This window comes from Typopeltis vanoorti, chromosome 2 (assembly GCF_054136105.1).
Source record: "Typopeltis vanoorti isolate ZY-2024b chromosome 2, IOZ_Tvanoo_1.0, whole genome shotgun sequence".
NCBI lineage: Eukaryota > Metazoa > Arthropoda > Arachnida > Uropygi > Thelyphonidae > Typopeltis > Typopeltis vanoorti.
The window spans coordinates 24,347,801-24,369,492 of NC_143550.1; the positions used below are offsets into that span (position 1 = coordinate 24,347,801).

Sequence of the window (21,692 nt, forward strand, 5' to 3'; positions counted from 1 at the left end):
TGGTATCTTTACTAATTTGTCGAACCATTCACTTCAATAAGTTTGTTAAATTTGATCTCTTCGTTCCCCAAATTAGGTATGACACAAAATTGTTGATGGCAATAGATAAACTGAGTCAGTAGTATATAGGTCAAAAATAACTGGGAATTCAAACTGTTTATTGATCATATGAATACAATGTTGTTTAGCTAAATGGACATTACGTAATTGTATATCTGCCATAAAAATGATTCAGAGCTAAGTGTTGCCAGCATTTGGTCGCGGTAAAACAAATAAGCATTACTTTATCATTTGGTAATGAAAAAGTAGTGGCTTACATCCTCGGAGGGGGTCGAAATAAGTTGACATTACTTCTGTTTACTGACGCAAGTAATTTCTAAGCACATAATTTCCAAAATTATGTGCTTTTAATAAGTTCTGTAGACTGCTATTTGAATAATTTGCTAAGCTGAGCACTTGATTTGTCTCTTATAACCATATCTCTCCACGTGTTTCTAGAATATATAAACAACGTGATATTGTACACACTTTCATTCATCAATTCTCTTTCCATTCATAGGGTGACACTATCTTCAATGAGTCAGCAAGAACATACGACCACATCGGCCGAGCCAAAAGCCTTAAGTATTTCATTCAGAATGATCGGTGGAAGTTAATGGACTTTGATCGGGAACTTAGATTTATGACCGACACTTTTACAGGTAATGGATTCTGAGATTAGCGTCTGTATTTTGAATTTTCTGACTGAACGTTCATGTTGCTTCTATTCTGTTCTACGCTGCCTGATTAGAAAACTTTAGTGTTTACTAAACCACCTCTAAGAAATCTTCCTTTAGGCTACTTTCTTTAGAATGTACACAGCTGTATGGTATATGTTGCAGTTCAACGGAAGGCAGATTGGAAAAACATTCAACTATAATATATATCATAATCATATTTATTCTAAAGTAGCCGACAGGAAGAGTTCCTAGGTATGCCCTGATAATCTAGCCACATGACTTAAACGCGCATTTTCAGGAGTCACTTTTTTTCTTGTCTCACCCACTGGGTAATTGCGCAATAGTACTGGCAGTGAGCAAATCGGGAAACCCTGCTCTTGAGAGCAGAGTCCCACTTCATTTTCAAGCCCTTTTTAGTCTTCCGATAAGCAGAGTGGAACACTCACGCAGAGGGATGAACTCATCTACCACTAACCGTGACAGACTGGGTTGAAAGAAGCAAATGTTGTTCAGCCAGGCAACCCACTTAGTTTCGTTGATAGTTAAATTAATTGAATAATGATACTTAAAAAAAAAATGAAACTGTCTTCCAGGGAATCTACACGGATTCCCTGAAGGACAGTTTCAAACTAAGTTGGTGAACAGCTTAGTTACCTGATGCATAAAAAAAAGTCGTAGTTTAGCAAAACTGAAAACGTATCTAATTGCCACTACAATCATCCACTGGCTGTATTGCAGTGTGCCAATGTATTGCTTAAGTTTTTATCAGGTTTCTCTCCACAAGTCGATATTAATTCTATGGAACGAAGAAAAGGAAGAGACTACCTCCGTTATCAGGTTCACAAGACTTTAATAACTGGTAGGAAAAATTCTATTTATCCACATTAAATTTTTCAGACTTAGGCGGAGTAATATGGCTTACTTAAAATAAATGTGCACATTAGACTGCCTAGATCAGGCGTGGCCAATATATGACGAGTGCTAGCGTCACGGTCCTCACACTTTTAGACAGAACTTAAATAAAAATAAACTCCGCATTTTTTCAAGGAAATAGTTATATAAATTGAATTGCTATATTTGTTAAATCATTTTACTACTGGGAGAACAATATAAAATACTTGAAACTTAAATATAAAGAGCTAATATGCTTCATTTCGGCAATGAAAACATAGTTTTTTTTAGTTAGTGTCGCCGATACTTTATAGTTTACTATATTCGGCATGAAACTCTCTGATTCCAATCTTTGAGTTTCTTATTCGGTTTTAAACTATGTGGGATTTAATATCCCCTTAATTTAAGTAATGTTTTCATTGCCGAAATGAAGCTTATTAGCTCTTTATATTTAAGTAACTTAATGGTTGCACCTGTTTGGATAACTCGTTCGCAGAGTATATAAGTTCTTTTCGCTATACACTTTGGTATTATTAGGTCTAGCTACTCACTGATGAAGCCTCAAAAAAGGCTGAAACCGGTCTGGGTAGTGACCTCCCTCCATAATGTAATAACAGCATACATTTCCTAGGAAATGTGTTTTTACATTATGGAAAATACCTAAGAATAGCGATCTGAACTTCTCCACCTTTGCAACGAGCTGCCCGGTATTGTACTACGTACTAGGATCACTTGCATTTGCTAACGCTAGTGTCGCCGATACTTTATAGTTTACTATATTCGGCAAGAAACTCTCTGATTCCAATCTTTGAGTTTCTTATTCGGTTTTAAAACTATGTGGGATTTAATATCCCCTTAATTTAAGTAATACTTGAAACTGAGTCCTGAAAAAACTGATCACTGTAACCAGAACAAAGCAAGTGACTTTCAGTGATGCGTTACTCTGAAGCGCATAGAACTGTCCCACTACTACAACTCGCACAGAGAAGCAGTAGATTTTATAAATTGAGTAATCTTTTAAAGCAATTTTGATTCCGCGTTGAGAATATAAATTGTTTGCGTCATCAGAAATGATGAATATCACTAGTATATCAATCAGAAATTCTGCGGTCGAAACTAATAGCTATATTGATAATACATATAATTTAATATAGTTTTTATCCTGCAGCGGGCCGCACAAAATCACGTTGCGGGCCGCATGCGGCCACCTATGGCCTAGATAGCCGAATTCGTCAATCATAAATGAAACTGGCGCAAATTATAAAGGCTTCTATGGTTTGGATCGCTAAGTTATATCAGTTCCGTACGCATGGAACTGATAAAATTATCAATTTTTAAATCTACTACTCGGGCCTAGAATATGCCCATGCAAGGCATTTTTTTTTACTATAGGCTCTTCTACCTTTCGTGTGTTAGGAGCATTTCGGCTAAAAAGGCCTGGCTTCGAATCCATAAAGGACGCGAAGAACCTTTTTACAAGCTCCTCTGAAATGAATGAGTTAGCGGGTTCATACGGATATGACTTTTCAAAGAAATTACGGTTTTTCCTCTCAAAAACCAGCCAGCACGATATGCAAATAAAAGACATAATACACTGGCCTCAGCCGTAATAATTTCATCTGTAATTGCAAACGCTGCCACCTTGGGCATTCTGCTTTTCACCACGACAATACCACTGTAGGTATGTGTGGTACTAACATATGCTTATAATTGAACTAATGAACAGTTAATTCCTTCCGAATGTTGTAATTGTATTCTTTTAATATCCTTATTTGTAAATTTCTCCTGAAGAAGCACTTAAACGCGAAATCAGGGAGATTTAAGAATTACCCCATTTTCTTTTGTTTCTTTTAGTTTTTGTGGTCAATACCAGTCATCCTAAACAAAGAACAGAACACAAGGCTAGTGATGATAATTCGTTGATCAGCGGAGTTATAGTAAAACATGGCTTCAATAATGAGCGGAGACCGAAGGTTTACTGAACTTTATTTGAAAATTTATAATACATCTTTCAACGCATGAGGTGACATCGCATATAATCACGAAAACTCGTAGGAAAGAAATTAACATCTCAATTGGAGTTATCTCTTGCATTCGAATATGAAAGTAATTGAAGGCTAAAACGATATGCAATTTCTATTGCATTTCGTAATTTCAGCTTCTGTCTGATTTACGCAGAAATGAATGTTATCGCCCAATGTTAATCAACTCGCATTCTAGTCCTACATCATCGATACGATGCTCCTTACATAACAAAATTATGCTTTCGAACAAACCAATGAATAAAATCAACTACTGCATCTCTTAACTTCTTCGATTTTATCCTTTACTTTCCTGCAGTAAAACACTCGCAATAATTTTGCCAAATTTCTGCCTTGTTCAGAGCAAAGTTAATTCATCACCCGGTTCCTTTCTTGCTAATCACTTAAAGGGATTCCAATGTTACTGTCACTCTGATTAATCAATCACTAGTTTCTTAACTCAGTCAATAACTGCACCCTGATGTATGCAGTGCCATATTTTCTTAGTTTGTCTTTTTATTGCTGATTTTCATGCCATATTTGTTACAGCCTTTACAAATTTAGTTAAAGAATCGTGGAGACTTGTACTAGATTTATTTTGTTTTGTGAGTGTAATATCTGCATAAATTAAGGGACTAAGGGTAATATCCCCCAGTTTGGATATCAGGCTTAATGTCTTTCTTTCATAATGTGATCCATATATATATATATATATATATATATGAATAAAAATGGAAAAGAGGGATCTTGAGCTTGATTTTACATAAAACAGTTTTCCTGTATTTCATTATATTCTACATGTTTGCTTACAACTTAGACCAGTGGTTCTTAACCGGTGTTCCGCGAACTGGTTACAAGTGTCACATGACGCTTTACACCAATCAAAGCACACCAATCTTGCTTGAAAAATTAGAGATTATTTCAAGAGATTGTTGAACATGCAATTTAAACAAATAAAATATTTTTAAAAGACTGTTAAAATTTCCGATAAGGCACAACTTGCATCATGTAAGGTAGCTGAATTAACTGCTGTAAAATTAAAACCACATACTATAGCAGAGTCTCTTATTTTACCAGCATGTTGTGAAATAGTAAACATTATGTTTGGCGAAGAAGCAATAAAGGAAATTATGAAAATTCCTCATTTGGACGATATAATGGAAAATAAAATTAAACATATGTCAGATGATATTGAGAAAACAGTTACCAATAAGCTTTCCAAACAACATTTTGCTTTACAAATTGACGAGTCCACTGACATTAGCGGTGAAGCTCATATAGTAGGATTCGTTCGTCTCATTAATGAAAACGAAATAGCGAATCAATTTCTATGCGGCAGAGAACTTGCCGAACGTACAACGTGACATTTGTACGGACGGTACTCCATCAATGGTAGGCTCTATAAAAGGATTGGTTACTCTTTCAAAGAAAATAAAGCCAAATATTATACGTACGCACTGTGTTTTGTACAGAGAATCCCTAGTTTCAAAAACATTATCGGCAATATTAAAACCTGTGCTAGACCAAGTTGTAAATATGGTAAATTACATCAAGTCAAGACACGCCTTTTTAAAAAAACATTGCATATCTATGAAATCCAAGTGCGATTCTTTGCTTTGGCACACTGAAGTAAGATGGTTATCCAGGGGCAAAGTACTATTCCGAATTTTAGAACTTAAGAATGAATTATTGGCTTTTTTTCAAAATGAAGGTACAGATGCTTTTGTAAAATGTCTTCAAAATGATATTTGGTGTGCTAAAATGGCATATTTAGCCGATATTTTTAATTACTTAAATAGCGTTAATACAAGTATCCAAGGGGAAAATAAAAATATTTTGACATCCACTGACAAATTGTCAGCTTTTCATAAAAAAAAAGTGTCTTTTTGGAAAAACCGCACATATCAGAAAAAAATACAGTAGACACGTTTCCTTCGATCCATAATAAAATGTCGAGGGAATTATTTCCGTTATAACAGAACAATTAACAATGTTGGAAGAAAAGATTTCAAGTTACTTTCCTTACTTAAATACACACTATCACTGGATACGAAATCCATTTGGCTTAGTTAATACATCGAGTTATGAATTTTCGTTACAAGAAGAACAATTAGTTACCTTTGTCAACGGATATCGTACTCTAAAGTGAAATTCTCTGAAATAACTCTTGAGGAATTTTGAATTTTTGTCCAAGCCGAATACCAAGCTCTCTCCACAGGGGCACTGAAAATTTTGTTATAGTTTTCAACATATTTGTGAGAGCTCGGTTTCTCAATATCAACCAATATAAAAACTAAACCGCGTGAACGACTTACTAATATAGACAAGAAGATGAGGGTAGCTATATCACATATTAGACCTGATATTGCTGAAATTGTTGGTAATGATTTTATTATTGTTAAAATATTATTGGAATATGATTTAGTAACTACTAGTCACCGAGAAGAAGGTGGAGAGATGAACTGGAACAAATTGCAGGAGTGAGATGGATGGGAGAGGCAGAAAACCGAGTGATCTGGAAAATCATGGGGGAGACCTTCGTCCAGCAGTGGACAGAACAAGAAGGTTGAAGAAGAAGAGCAGCTAGTCAATGTCCTGAACAGAAATCCAGCAGGTATTTACCAGTGCTGTCAGCTATGCAACATTTTTCACAAAACACTTTAAGGTCTTGGATTCATTTCCTACTCTACCGCTTCGATCTTCAACAAGGATTAGAACAGTTCTTTTTCAATTGCCTTCTCTAATGTATTGATAAATGCCTCTGTCTTCTTGTAGCCTCCTTTGGGTTCACATTAATTTTCTAGTTCTCTATTTTGAATTTGCCCACATAACTAAGTGAAATTTCTTGCCCTTCAGTGTGATTTTTAACTGCAACCAAAACAGCTGTTAACAGCACTAAATTTAAAAACGGCTATAACTGTTTATTTTATGCATAATTTCAGTTCCGTTTCTTGATTTAAAAATCACACGACTAAGATTTGCTCATAGCCAGCTCAAAATCTTTTTGTTTTTCACAGGAGGAGAAGGTCCAGTGTATGACTACACAGTTATCATACAACGTAGTACACCTCTGATAGCATTAGGTATTCTAACTTCTGGAATAGCATCGATGTTGCTTGCCTTGGTGAGTTTCTGGATGTCTCCAAAAGGAGCAGTACGAATTGGTGTAGGAAGCGTAAGTGTGGTTACGTCAGCCATAACTTTATTACGCCTAAATATGCTACTGCCTTCCATAGAAGATCCGAGTCCAATAATAGGTTGGTATACTTCACATAATTTTTGTAGCGAAATAGCAATAATACATTTAAGGTTTCTCATCTCTGTGGACTACCAAAATCGAAATAAAGTTCAAAATACAGGTAACAATAAGATTTTTTTAAAAATAATAACTTGCTAACGATATAAATCAGAACCTGAATAAAAATTAACACACTAAAAAAATATTCTGACCACAGTTATGCATGATATGCTCCATATTTCATAACTCCGTATAAAATTCTTTTATTCGTTTCGGGTTTTATTTATTTTTCAACAACATCGTGCAATGTACTGTGAACGGCAACTTTTTACGAATCGAGTTAAATGTATTGATGTTTTCAGATATTACATCTAAATTTAAGTTAGAAATGTTCATTTCGTATAACCTTCCCCAAAACTGAGATTTATAATTCAGTAAATCTAAATTAAAAATAGATTTAGATTTACTGAATTTTAAATTTCAGTTTTGGCGAAGGTTACAAAACTGAGATTTATAATTCACTAACGACGTAGGCGAAATTGGTGAAATAGTTAAGAAGAAAACCCACTACACAGGGCCGGCTCTACCGATGGTGCAAGACGTGCATTTGCACGGGGCAGCAAAGTTGGCATAAACTATACGAAAAATAAGGGAGAAGGGGCAGCAAAATATGCTACTGCACGGGGCGACAAAATTCCCAGGGACGGCCCTGCCACGACATAGTTGTCAACCGTGTGCAGCAAAAGATATTATCATCCTAGTTGGTAGGGTGGAGGACATTTAGTAATGAGACATCAAATAAAGTTCAACTTCCACTGATATTATTTAAATCCAGTTTAATATCGAATATATTAAAAAAAAATTAAATAAGGTTAAGTGCCTAGATATGTTTCTTGTCAAAATATCAGATAAATGGACTAAGGTAATTTTATGATATTATTGTAATCTCGGCGAGAGTAACACAGACATTCCAAATCATCCATGCCACAGTGGGATTCGAACCTAGTTTCTAGGAATTAAAGGACACATTACTCAGATCAACGTGTGAAAAGATTCGTGGAAATTTGAGTTGCTAGGATATAAAATTTTTGACAAAATATTAATGAACAACATATGCTTACTTATCTAGAGAATTTTAACGGGAAGCAATAAGACATTCCATAACTACCATGTTAGTATACCAATGCAAGATGATAAGTAACAAAAGTGAAGAGTTTGTATCATAAACGATTAGGATAAGGAAACCTACCTGAACTGATAACAACCTGATAAGAAAAGGCGAGGGACGTGTACTGCTTATGACGCGAGTTGTATTCCACTTTATCATTATCCTTGTCATTTCTCAAACTAATGTTTTTAGTTGTTCGGATGTGAAGTAATGGAATGGATATTCCATTTGTGTGTGTGGTAAAATAACAATTGTGAAATAGCAAAAGAACACCATGAAAATTGGGTTCTTTTGCTATTTCACAAATTTCACTTGCAAGAGCTAAGTTAAAATGATCATGAATCAAACTCCAAAGTCTAACAGGAATTTATTATTCGGTCAAATATTACCTTATTATTTTCCTTTGAATTGCTATCATGTGGTGGAGAAGCTTCTTGTTATAATCCTGAGTGATGCTGCCGGAGTTTCTACCTTGATAGGGACCACCTTAAGCTGCATAATCGAGAGGAGATGACATTCTAGACTGCGCACAATCCAAGAAGACTTCAACGACTCGCCGAGAGAAGAAAATTGTATTTCAAAGGACGGAAGAAGCCCGCAGCAGAACCTGAATTTATTTCTCTCCCCACCAATCATTTTGGTCTTAGTGGAATAAAATCCGAGATTTTACGAGTAATGTCTAATTCGTTAACATTTCCACATTAAACCAAATTACGTACAGGCGTGTCCCAAATAAGGACTACCATCATTCTGTGGAAGATCATGATCGATATGATCTTCCACAGAATAAGGACAACTTGATCGATAAGTCGTCCATATCAGTCATCTCCTGAGTCACAAGCAGATCAGTTTTGAGAGATATTCCTTTTCACCATTGATGTCGATGATGATTACAGTATTATAGTACTGAGGACTAAACATCAATGAGAGACATAAAAAAATCAAATTAATTCTCATCACCTTCCTTTCTAATTTCCTAGACAATTAAAGAATATTTTTCTCTTGGGTGGGTTGGACCTGCTAATACAATTAAAGCCATCACGTGTTTAATTACTGTCTTTGGCCTATTTTTTTCACATTGCTACGAACTCCAATCTCCAAAGAAGTGAAAGAAACCCTGTACTTACGTGAGTAGTAACTCTCCTTAAACAGAAAATTTCCCAGTTGGTCCTGAAAACCTAGATGGGAATTGAACCGCGTCTTTTCGAATAAAGATATTGTTACAACTAAGATACTTCGTCTTAATCGTAAACCTTGAATCGCTCAAAATTCTGTATTCTTTCGGCTAATCTTCATAAAACAAACATTGTTCTAGTTAGGTGAAAGCAGTGTTTGCTATAAACGGTATAGCAATGGGTTATAGAAAAATCAGTGTTTAGGGGGAGATGATTTCAAATTCATAGAATAGCTAACTTCTCTTTAAAGTAACGATGTTCGGTACGTGTGTGCGCGCGCGGGTGTTTGTTTTTCATGTAGTTTCAAACAGATTGGATATCAGTAAGCCTTTTGCAAAATATTTTCATAACTATGTTGAGTTAAACAGCAAACAACATTTATGATGTCTCGGAGCATTTAAATTGCTAACAAAAACAGAGTATTGTTGATGTGGAAACATAAATTTCACGAATAAAACTCGTGCTATTTTTATATCGGAAAGCGCGCATGCATAGTAAACCAAGATCACGTGTTACTGGGCTCTCAGGGAAAAGTCTGTGTTCAAACATACGGTTATTAGAAGCGAACAGCAGTTGCTTCATCACTAATCCAAAAATCTACTGCGTCATCAAATGCGTTGGCATTATTCGTTCTCATAGTGGACTTTAATGAACTAAGATTCTAGTTACTATCGCTGCGATATAGAATGTATTTTTCCATTTATCGGAAGATGTGATGATGTACAATTCGTGTTGAGTAAATTTACGATGTCGACGACAGAAAAATATCACATGTATGACATACGCGAATCGAATACTATCCACGAAAGGTTGTAAGCAATTAGTATTTGTTTTATGGATGGGTAAGGGTTACACAATCTGATAGCCTTCTTTTCAAGCTGCTCCAGGCATCCAATAAACAGAGGTAGTGGACTCGCACTGGGCGATGAATTCATGTCCCATCTAAAGACATTCAACAAAACATTGACCATGCCTGTCGATTGGAGAGCGGGCTGGCCAAAAGCGTTATCCATAACTTGAATGAATATTTAATTTATTATTCATAACTTAAATTTGCCAATGTAATTTTTTTTATTGTTTCAGTGGAATACGCAGCAACTTGTCTGATGGTGACTCTACTATCATTCGCCCATTCCCTCTTCATGTCCATTCTGATTCGCCTAAGATTGACTTGCCCTATAACGTATGAGAAGATAGTTTTGCTATTGCCTAGCTGGATATTAAGGATGACCTTAGTTAATATTGAAAAGCAGCCAGAAGAAACAAATTTAGTAGTGGCTATGGAAGTTTCAGCAGAGCTAGTTGACTCATATTATGATAAGGAAAAGGTATCTATTTCAAAAACTGTATGCCCGCCCAGTTCTGAATTCAACGATTGGTATGACATCGTTATTCTTTTGGATCGGATATCTTTCTATTTGTATTTATTATTATGGTTGCTATTTGTGGCTGTTGTACTAATAACCGAGTGACGGTGTAGTGTGCAGTTTACAACACTATCTTTTGCTATAACTGAAATAAAGAGAAAAATGAAAAACTATGCGAACATTGTTTTATTTTGTCTTAAATGCTTAAGGAGGGTAAGATTACGTTGTACATGTTCTGCACCCAAAATTACCGAGCACGAAATTAACTTCTTTATAATGCAGGTAGACAATGAGGTACATATTAACTACCTCTTGTTTCGATTCACTTCTCTAATTATAATAATAAATCGAAACTTAAATAAATGCTTCCACATCCACTTCACCAACAGACGTTATCTAAACATGGTCATAAATGATGTGCACTACCATTTACATCAGGGACAGACTGTCCAGTATCTGAGCTGCAACTTATATTGTCAATGATCACCGTCCATTGGAACACTCCGAACTATATTCGAATTATATATGTTATAACCTTTTCCTACAGCTACAAGGGTAGTACTCAATAATCCTATCCGATATACCATGCCAAATCTGGAATCTACCCTTCTTATTCCCTACTCAGTTTTCTTTCCTCATGTCATATTTATCTGCTATATATCTATTGCTCTCTAAAGTCTGATAATCACCGTGACCTATTCGACATCTTATCAATAAATCGTGGTTATCCGCAGTGAAACTATCCAAAATGTTTTTTTTATCAATATCTACATAATCTCCTTGTTAAAGAATGAATTAGAATTCTTATTAAAGACAAACTGCAAATGTTAATTGGCAGATATACAAAATATTGGATCCACAAACTTCCATGAGCTATTGCACTGACTTTCAGAATTGTTCCACAAGCCTAAACACGACATTGCTTCTTTTCGATGAAAATTATGAATGGAGAGCTTAATTTGAATAAATAGCTAGGATCTCTTTATTTCGCCGGGCATTAGCGATAGGTTACATGCTTTCCTACTAAAGAAGTCAGAAAATCGATATTCAAGATTTGTTTCATTGTATAGTGCAATGTTAATGACAATAGAAAGAATAGCGTATTGTGCTCTTAAAAACAATGAATTTGTTCGAAAACAACTGATATGAAGACGGATGTGTTAGCAGAATTGGAGTACCTAAAAATCAGAAAGCATGTTTCCCCTTTTGTCAAACCCATATTGTTCATTTAAAATTAAGTATTAGCCTTAATTTATAGATAAAAATCTACCACTTTATCATAGTGGGTCAAGAGGTACGCATCCCCCTTAAAGCATTTAGTAATAGTATCTCTTTCCATTACCATGACCTCTAACGCTTTTAAGTGAACTTTCAGTATGTAACGAGCATAGTTAGACTATCATTGGTCTAACAGGTTGCTTTTTGTAGTCGTACTCGCGGCTTGGCAGTACATTTATTATGCAATTTTTCCTAAAAACGATCTAAAAAAAATAATCGAATACTTTAGTTTATAAAACAAAGCCCTTTGGTTCTTTTCATTATTTTTTTTTCTATTTATTGACAGCAGTTGCTTCATCCTTATAGAGCATGCAGTGACTTCAAATAATATTTAAATTTTCTCTTGCCTTTCACGTCATCACTAAATAATTACGCGTGTGATTCAGAAGGAAATCATACAGAGTTTATTGCACTCAAATGCTAAACTTTTAGATGCGTCAACCCTGATTGGAACACTCCGAACACTGGAACACTGACCATTGGAACACAAGTATAGCCAAAGAACATAATTTTTCATAACACGATACAAGTAATCCCAGTAATATCACTGCCTTGTCAATTGAACAAGAACGAATCTCAACCTATGATACTATTATACTCTACCGTGTCAACCTTTCCTAGCGGAACTGCCATAAAAATATCGCTTAAAACTAATCTGGCAGCAATATGTAGCAACTATATTACTGGACTTGATAGCCTTCCGGTTAGTGTCTTGTGCAGTTCGACCTAATAGCATAAACCTAGTTTCGATAAAACGTGCTTGCAATAAATGAATGCCAAGGTTATTAGCTACTGGCGACCTTGCATTGCATTTTACGAGTGTTGCATGATGACTTAAATTTATACATCAAAAAGAGAGAAAAGAACTTGCTATAAAAATTGGTAATAATCAATTAAGAAAAATTAATTTCGCATTAAAAAAAAACTCTAATTGCTGAAAATTATGATATGGTTGAAATTTCGAATCGGTAATTTTATTAAAATGCTTCCAGTGGGCGCTGTTCTATTAGTATTGTTGTCATGATATAGCTTGAACTTCAGAGAGAAATTTTACACCCTCTACAATGAAAACAGTGATCAACTATATTACGGAGTCAAAAATATCTGCTTGTTTCATTACTGGATTCACATTTATTAGATAGCATTTCTTTTTACGAGATATTACGTATCTTTTTTAGATAAAGTAAGTAAAAAACAGTTCGAAGAATAACTGGCAGAAATCTAAAGGTAATATTTGCAGGTGTTTGTGGCATTTTATTTTCCTTCTTTATAACCATTCCCGTGAATGTTGATCTGACTGGGCCAACTTTTTAGGAAACCTCAAGCCACTTGTAAAGGTGTCTGGAGAAAGCGATCCACCAATGGTTCTCCCATTTTACGCTGTCTAGGCTGAGTTTCTGTGGGGATCCTAAGCAGCGTGAAAAACTGGATTCAAAATATTTAGTTTAAATAGATTGGACGTTCACTCTGTTGAAGTGTTTGCACAAAAGCACAAGAAAAATTGCGCCTCAAGAGTAGTTTTTTTCCCCCTATCAGACTGCCTAAGAATTGCTCAAGAATGCATGAACTTCGAAGTTCAAGGTCAACATTACATTTTTTATTTTATTTTATTTTTAAAACTATTGATAGCCTGTGTTGGGGAGTGGGAATAGTGCTTAATTTAGGGATTGAATATGTTAACTACATTCGAATAATTTAGAAATATTGAATTCTAAAGTTAAATGAGTGGAAGATCATTCTTCTGTACTTATTTCAATTTTTAATATTGAATTATATAAATATGAGTGTGTGAGGGAGAAATTAGCCAAAACACTGATCTAGTAGTATAAAATGTTCTGTTCTAACTTGTGGATCTGAGAGTCTGGTTAGAAATATGTACTTGATCAAAGACTAGAAAGCAGATATGAGATATCGGCGAAAGATTAGGGGAGTGAACAGGTGGCATTACTGGCAGAATCATATTAAAAATGAAGATTGGAAAGGCAAGAATGCTGACATATGGGAAAGTATTGAAGAGAGCAAATCTAAGGATTTTCTCTCTTCAACACTTTCAAACAAAATAGGTTATTTTATATAAAATAAGTTATGTTTCAGACAAAATGTTAACACAGTAGGTGTTTGAATCCAAGATAACAGGAAAAAGATTTTTGGAAATTTTTGTGATATAAAACAGTCGCCATTTTGATCCACGACAAGGATAAATAAAAGGACCCAAACAAAATGACAGTTCACCACAGATGCCATATTTATGATGCAATTGAACAAATTAATGACTGATACATCACCCTAAGATAATGTTTTACTGAATTCACAGATGTGAAGTCTACGAGAAGGGCAGTGGGCACATTTCCATCAATTTTTTCAACATTTCTAAAAAGTAAGGAGCGATGCCATCGTGACAAGATTTTAGTTTCCAAGTTAGTAATTTTATTATGTATTTTGCCTAAAAAAAAACTACTTGACGCATACGGTGCTCTGAGTTTGGTATGGTAGGAGGCGATTTTGCCTCGGACATCAATGCAGGAGCTGAAAGAGAAGACTGATGCTAGAATGTAAACTTTTTTGCTGCTGTAACGGTGGTGCCATCAGGATAAGATAGGTGGGGGTGCGGGGGTGAAAAAATTATGTCCTGTGCCTTTAGCAAAGAAGCAGAAGGCACAGCTTCCATTTAGGAAGGAGACAAGTTTTCTGATGTTGGATTTTATTGTAATCAGATTTAGATCTGCTGATGACTGTTTTGCATTTACTGCTTCAGCATAAGTTGAATATGAGACTGGTTAATTGATGGGTGCCACCTAAGTAAGCAGAGTTTTTTATTTATATTTATTGAAGTGCTTTGTTACACTTATGTTAAACCAAGACTTGGAAAGTAGTCTTTACTTTCTAAGTAAAGGATGATAATATCTGACGAATGAGCAAAAGCAAAGGAACAGAATTTCAGTGGAAATTCTGTTCTACCATGGAAAGGAAGAACAGATTTTCAATTGACCTTTTTAGTGCTCAGCAACATGAGGTTGAGCGGTGTGCGCAGTATGGCGTTCTGCACAAGACTGTGGTCGGAGTTACTGAGAAGAGATTTGTCTTTAAGGCGAACTACTTAAATAGAGCGAGATTAAGGAGAGTTATCAGGAATTCTGGTAGGTATGTGTTTTGCGTTAGGTCATGCCCATAGCAAAGATTTCTACATCTCGTCCAACTTCGTGGGTGGTGTTGAATCTGTTCCTCGTCTTACTCCATTCCAACTTCCACTGTTCTGTGCTCTATTAAATGTTTCCCACTAATTACAACCTCTAGTTCTTCAAAAAGAGAAAAAACTGTAATTACAGAAAATACATGGAAATTTTAAAGGCGCTTACACATAAAATGCACTTTCTGTCTCTACAGGAGGAAATTTCGGTTTCGATTCTATTCTCTTAGACGAACTTTTTCTATACCATTTAAAGACCACACGGATAAAATATATCAAAAATATATGTTTAATACCTACGTTCTTTGAATAGTATGCAAATATTATATCAACTTCATGGATACTTCGCTTCCGTGTAATTGACGTGTAAGCATGTCAAGTCCGGTTAGTGAAATTAATCCACCTTCAAGTCAACTAGTCTGTCTTTAGCTCCAGCAAACCCGATATCTAAGCACAGAAAAAACTCGAGTTTTATTCACCCTGCTCGCTGAAATGACCTAGCACAGACGTTTACATAAAATTAGTACTATGTAATATTGGAAACTCCCCATCTAGAACATCGTGCAAATATAGCGACGGTGTATTTTCACAGCGGTGTCCAAAATTTACTATCGCCCAGATGCCGATTACTAAAATGTTGAGGTTAGAAGAATGCTATCTGCTTCCTGTGTGAGAGTGAGTGAAGAGGAGAAAAAAAAAAAAACCTCGCATAAATTTGGACGATCCAGTTCTATTTACAAAGATTGTCTATTTTGTCTTCAATAGATAGGGCTAAGGAATCTTTGTTTACATCGTGTCTCGGATACGATTTTAAATAATTTCGCTTGTAATCACATCATAGCTAAAGTAGTGGCTAAGAATTTGATCATGTAATTAATGACTACAACGAGATATGACGGTGTGAGTTTGTGAGGGAATCAGGTTCAAGAATTTCTCTCTTTGCTGATGCCAAAGCTGCGTTGCGCAGAGTTATTTACATAATCTCAGATCATTATCGATGATCTTAAAGAGCAGACTAAAATTTAATATAAAATATGCAAAGTCTCCGATATTTGACAAGTGGAAGAATAAAAGGACAATGGCGGTTTCTAGAAAGAGTTTATGAATACAAGTATTTAGCTATTTTGGTTATTTTGTCAGTTTGGCCACACTAGTGATTTCTTAGTAAGTGGTCACTTTTTTTTCTAATCAACAAGTTAGTCATTTGCGAGCTGTGAAGTTCTATTTCGTTGAGGCGCGCTCTTTCCAGTTTATCCTTACCATAAAACTGACGTCGAATACATTTGATAACCGCGTTGATGTCTATTGTGAAAGTAGGAATTTGGTAACAGCAATTATAAACTCAACATTTTCTTGAAATATTGGATTACGAGATCATTTACATCCTCTTAACATATAGCGCAACGCAAGCTTAATGTCAAGGCTGTAATGGAAATAAGGTCATCTAAAGTAGTCGAGAATAAATCGACACGTTTTGTTGTTTAATAATACCATTGTTTGAACTACACCTATAACTTAACATACTTAACATATAAATGTTAAGTTGCTTACTTAACGTTGTAATTAAATCATGCTAGTATCGGGGGGAGGAAGAATTTTTTTTTTTTGAACGTAACTGGGTAGTCGATTCCAGTAGTCTGAAACCTTGTTTCTTGTTCAAGAAACAAGGTTTCAGAACAAATTTTGGAACAGTTAAATAGGTTCACCCACCCACCCTCTCAAGAAACTATCTTTGAATCCGCGCTTAAGCAGTCGATTGTAGGACACATGAGTACGCGCTCAGATTGATATTATTTATGCTTTTATTAGAGTTCTTCTAAATATTGAATGATATATTGATTCTAAATATTCATTTTGTTTCTAATATGGATATTCATACATATTAGAAACAAAATGAATCCTTTGACTATTAAGTTCTGGAAATCAGGGGACTGTTAATCATCATACTTTGCAGTCTCCATGAACTGAGCCCATGACTGATTTTTAGAGCCATTGGGACCAGAGTATGCTGTTTCGTGATTCTGAACCTAATCCCTTCGAAATGGTTGGCCTAGTACATAGCATATCCGCTCTTCAAACAACAGGTTATAGGTTCGAATCCTACCTAGGGTATGGATGATTGTAAAATCTATTCTGGACGAGCATGTATAGTTGGAGTTTATAATGCTTGTTGTGAAGCATTATAACGTGAAGACCTATTGGCAACCAATTTCAAAACAAAAAGTATCCGATGCATCTACCCCATTGGAGTAGTATATTTTTCTTTAAAAAAAAACACCTTCAGAGAGTCTAGAACTCAACGAGGAAGGCCAAATATCACTCGCATTATGTTGTATACCTTTTCTTGAATTTATTCACACTATTTGATTCATTACCTCCAAATGCAGCCATTCCAAACATTCACCGCTCTGAGAGAAAAATCTAGCTCTCATTCCTATCTTGATTGCTTTCATTCTCAACTACGATGGATGTCCCCTCCCCAGACTCCATAAAATGAAAAATTCCATCTAGTAGTATCCTGTATATCGCTATTAGAAATTTATAGAGCTCTGTCTGCTATCCACAAATTCTCAGTCTCTCTCTCCTCATACCGTAATCTCGATATTAACACCCTCGGTGTACCCTGTCTACTATATCTGAATCTCCCCGAAGACTAGATCTACAAACAGTAGTCCATATGAGATGGTATCAAGCTCTCAAGAGGCAAAATGATCTTATTCATACTTGTCAATATTCGTTTCAGCACTGCAATTATCAATTTAATTCCATTTGCAATTTTTGCTATATTTACACCGAATTTCATCGTAACCCCTAGCCCCTAGCCTGGTCAGTTTCTTGTAGCATAATCTAATATAACATAATACGACATTTGATATCTCATAACACCAAACTGACTTTACGTTTACTAACATTGAACTGACGTCATTTTCACATGCCTACAACTCGAGTTAATTCAAATCGTTCCGCAAATACTGCATATCATCACCCACATTCCTGATTACCCTACCTATCTTTGTATCATCAAATAGCTGTCTCCTGTCAAATCGTTCCCAGTGTCATTAATGTAAAGATCGAATGATAATATGATGATGACAAAACAAACACTCAGGAAAGTAAACGCAAAGCTCTTACAGAAGGAAGAGAAATTGCTTCCTGTTAAGATGCACATATACAGCATCTTTAGTATTAACGAATATAATTTTTAACTAGCTACAACCCAATTCGCAGTCCCATGGGTGGGAACGATTTCTGAATGTGATCACTTGATACATGAGTACACAAACTGCATAATGTGGGAAATTATTAGTTGATCCAGATGCCTGGCTAGCTAGATCTGCTACAGATAATTGTGGAGGTGTGATGGCGTGGAGTATTTATTATTTTAATTGACGGCGTTAGCCGATTTATTATTTTTTTAATTTATGTTATGGAATCCAATGATTCGTTGCCGGAGAGCATTTTACGCTACTGCATGTGACATATTCCGTCAACAATCAGCTACGCATGACGCCATCTATTGTCCCCAGTAAATTTATTGTTCTGTATTAAATGTGTTCTCTGGCGAATTAGATTTTCTTACTTTCCGTAAGAAAATCTAATTCGTGTAAGAAAATTATATAACCTCAGTCTTAGATCACCTAATTCACCGTCAGTTGAAAAAAGGTCTATACAAAGATTTCTCTCGTCAGGATGAGTATCAAACTCATCTTTCTCATTGAAAGGCCATGCTGTCCTGTTGTCCTCATGACAGTGCTAATGAGGCACTTGAACTGATAGTGGAGCAAGGTTCAAGAATGCCACATTTTTGCTGACCTTGTAATTATGAAATAACGATGATGATGATAAAAGATTGTCTGTTGGTCAATCGATAATTGCAATGCCTTTAGTTGGAAAGAGCTTGGTTTGAATTCCATCCAAAATGAAAAAAACGCTTACAATAAAGTTTCAATTGAGAGCGAGTTATTTGACTTCATTTTAGAATTTACTGAATTTACAGCAAGAGAGACTGGCGAGAAGAATGCGAGCCAATGATGGATGTGGCAGACTGGAAATAGGATTAACTTCTTTCATTAATAAGATTTTGCAGAAGGATGATCACGTTAAGGCGAAGATAAGATTAACTGTTCTTTCAGGCTTTTAGAAATATGATTAACTGCACTTCATTAATAAAATTTCTCTGAAGGAGAATCCTAATTAATGAAGCTTCATTCACCTTGAGGAGACCGACGAGGACAAGATTATTACAACAAATAAGTACATAACTCATGGTCACGATTTATTTGTAACAGTCGCTTCCAAGAGGACTGGAAGTATTTACCAGTTATTCTCATTATCCTAGAATTTTACCCACCATAGAATATCTGATTTGGAAAGTTTTCAGGAAGATGAAAATTACTGTATCCGGTTTCACGGAGGCCCGTGTACCTTTCTGGACGTTGCGTCTGCATACCTAGCCTAGGCCACCCGAAGTTCTTATTCCCAGAAACTCGTTTTTCGTTAGAGGAATAGAGGCTACGAGATGGTGATACTTATCTGCCTCATCTTCAACGGATGCCATTTATTTATATAATATAATTTCTGATAATTTTGAGCCAGCTGTTCCGATTGCCTACCTATGCAACGGCACTTTTCCCGCAATCTACAAAATTAGATAGGACTAAAACAGCTTCATCCATTTTCTGTGGGGAAATAAAAAGCAGCGGATATATTCCTTTCATTGGCTTGTTCAACCATCTGGTGAATAGAGTGTGTCAAACATGAAGTAAAACGAACTGTTCGCTGCAGAAAGTACCTACAATTCAGCTTAAGGCGAGATGCCATCGACTGAATATATGCAGAATGGCTTTGGCATCTCGTGAAGTTCATTCTCCTACGAGTTCAGGTTGTTGTTACAACACACTTGGAGAAGGATACTGCTTGCCGTCGGACAGGTATAGCGTTACATTCACCATTCATGGAATACACATTAAATTAAATGCAGAAGTTCACCAACAAATCGTTAGCTGCATTTGTCTGCTGCGTCCACAGATTGCAAACGTAAAGTGGAAAACGTGCTGCCGATTCGCTTTCTCATGGCTACAAAATCTCATTATAGACGTTCTTAAATTTGATTATTATTTAAATCTGATATTAAACTAAAGAACATCGATTATTTCAGACGATAGTCTTAGATGTCAACACTTGACATCCGCCTCTCTTCACTGGATTCCGTGTATAATTAGTTATATTTTATTTAAATTCAATTATTTTAATGATAACGCGGGAGTTCTGGTTTCATCGAATAATATTAAATATATTTGATTAAATACGTTAGAAGAAAAGCCTTTTCGTTTCATTTTTTATGTTCCCACATTTCACTGATTTTTTAGGTAAGAAAAATGTCTCGTATCATCTCATTCGTGATCCACTGTAAGCGATTATTGTTACTATGCGTCAGAACTTTACAGAACAGCAATTTAGAAACATGAACTCGACATAATTCAGTGTTCAGACAGTATTTAGTTAATCAGCATTATGAGGTTTAAAAAAGTAGGCAGAAGATTGTAAACATATTCAGTTGGCAAAGGTGGGACTAAGCAACATAGTGCTGGCTCCACTCAAATTTGGGATGCAAAGAGAAGTGTCCCGTACTCGGTGTAGATCAATAGCGGCTCGCAAGAATTTGTAGTGGTGGAGCTACAATGCTACCAACCCAAACTGCACGTAAATCACGCGTTATCCCTACTGGTGTGGTCTGCACTAAATTCAGCTCCAGAGTTCAGTATAATAGCCAGTACTGATAGTAGTCCTAGCCACACAGCACATTGACAGTGGCTATAAAATGAGTTATATAAAATACGGTATTGTATTACAAACAAGAAAATAACGGTTTTTAGATCCATTTTAACGACAACCACGTTAATTTGTGCTCGTGTAGTAGCTTCGTATCTTGGGCTATAATGCTACCAGCCCAAACTGCGTTATTCCCACTATGTACTGGTTTGGTGCGGAATGCATTGAATACAGCTCCAGCGTTGAGTATACCAGCCAGTACCGATGCTAGCCCTAGCTCGCACAGCACATTCACTATTGCTACAAAATGAATTTGTAGCAATAGTGAAAATTCCAGTATAAAATGAAAGTTCCTGTTTTTAGATAAATATATAAAAATTTAAGAACGACAATAATAAAAACAGGAACTTTCATTTTATACTGCAGGAGATGCAGCCCTTATGGACGATCCTCCTGGTGTAGATTCACCTTTGCTTTCCCACTTTCGTATGGCATGTTGCTAGAGCCCCTGCAGTTTGACGTGGTGCATGATCATGTTGATATTCAAATGAATCGTTCTTACAGTTTTCAATCGGAGCGTAAGTGCAGAATTTTCTACAATTCATTACAGCCTTCGATATTCTTTTTCCGGGAGCTATATGAGTCCAAACCCAAAGAAACGTCTCCACTACGCTAACAGATGGGATAATGATGCATGCACTGGTAAATACCATTATCCTGGTAGGTCTGTCATGTCCATACATGTGTAAGTAACTTTGTAATGCAGTTTGGAAAACGACTGGACAAAGCGCCCTTCGATTAAAAAATAAATGAGTTCAATTCTCGTTTGATCAGAAGAAATATTTTTATAGACTTTTCCCACTGCAGGTGAGTTAG

The 21,692-nt window shown here is 35.8% G+C and overlaps 1 protein-coding gene across 2 annotated transcripts in view; it reads left to right on the forward strand.

The window, feature by feature from the left end:
• Nucleotides 1–10,752, forward strand: part of LOC150108880 (5-hydroxytryptamine receptor 3A-like) — a 28,344-nt gene extending 17,592 nt beyond the window's left edge. For both annotated transcript variants that reach the window (XM_090410574.1, XM_090410581.1), the window contains 3 exons: nucleotides 560–701; nucleotides 6,649–6,888; nucleotides 10,296–10,752. In XM_090410574.1, coding sequence (XP_090266700.1) covers nucleotides 560–701; nucleotides 6,649–6,888; nucleotides 10,296–10,684 — 771 coding nt within the window. In that variant the 3' untranslated portion in view covers nucleotides 10,685–10,752. The remainder of the gene's footprint in view (nucleotides 1–559; nucleotides 702–6,648; nucleotides 6,889–10,295) is intronic.
• Nucleotides 10,753–21,692: the final 10,940 nt, after the last annotated feature.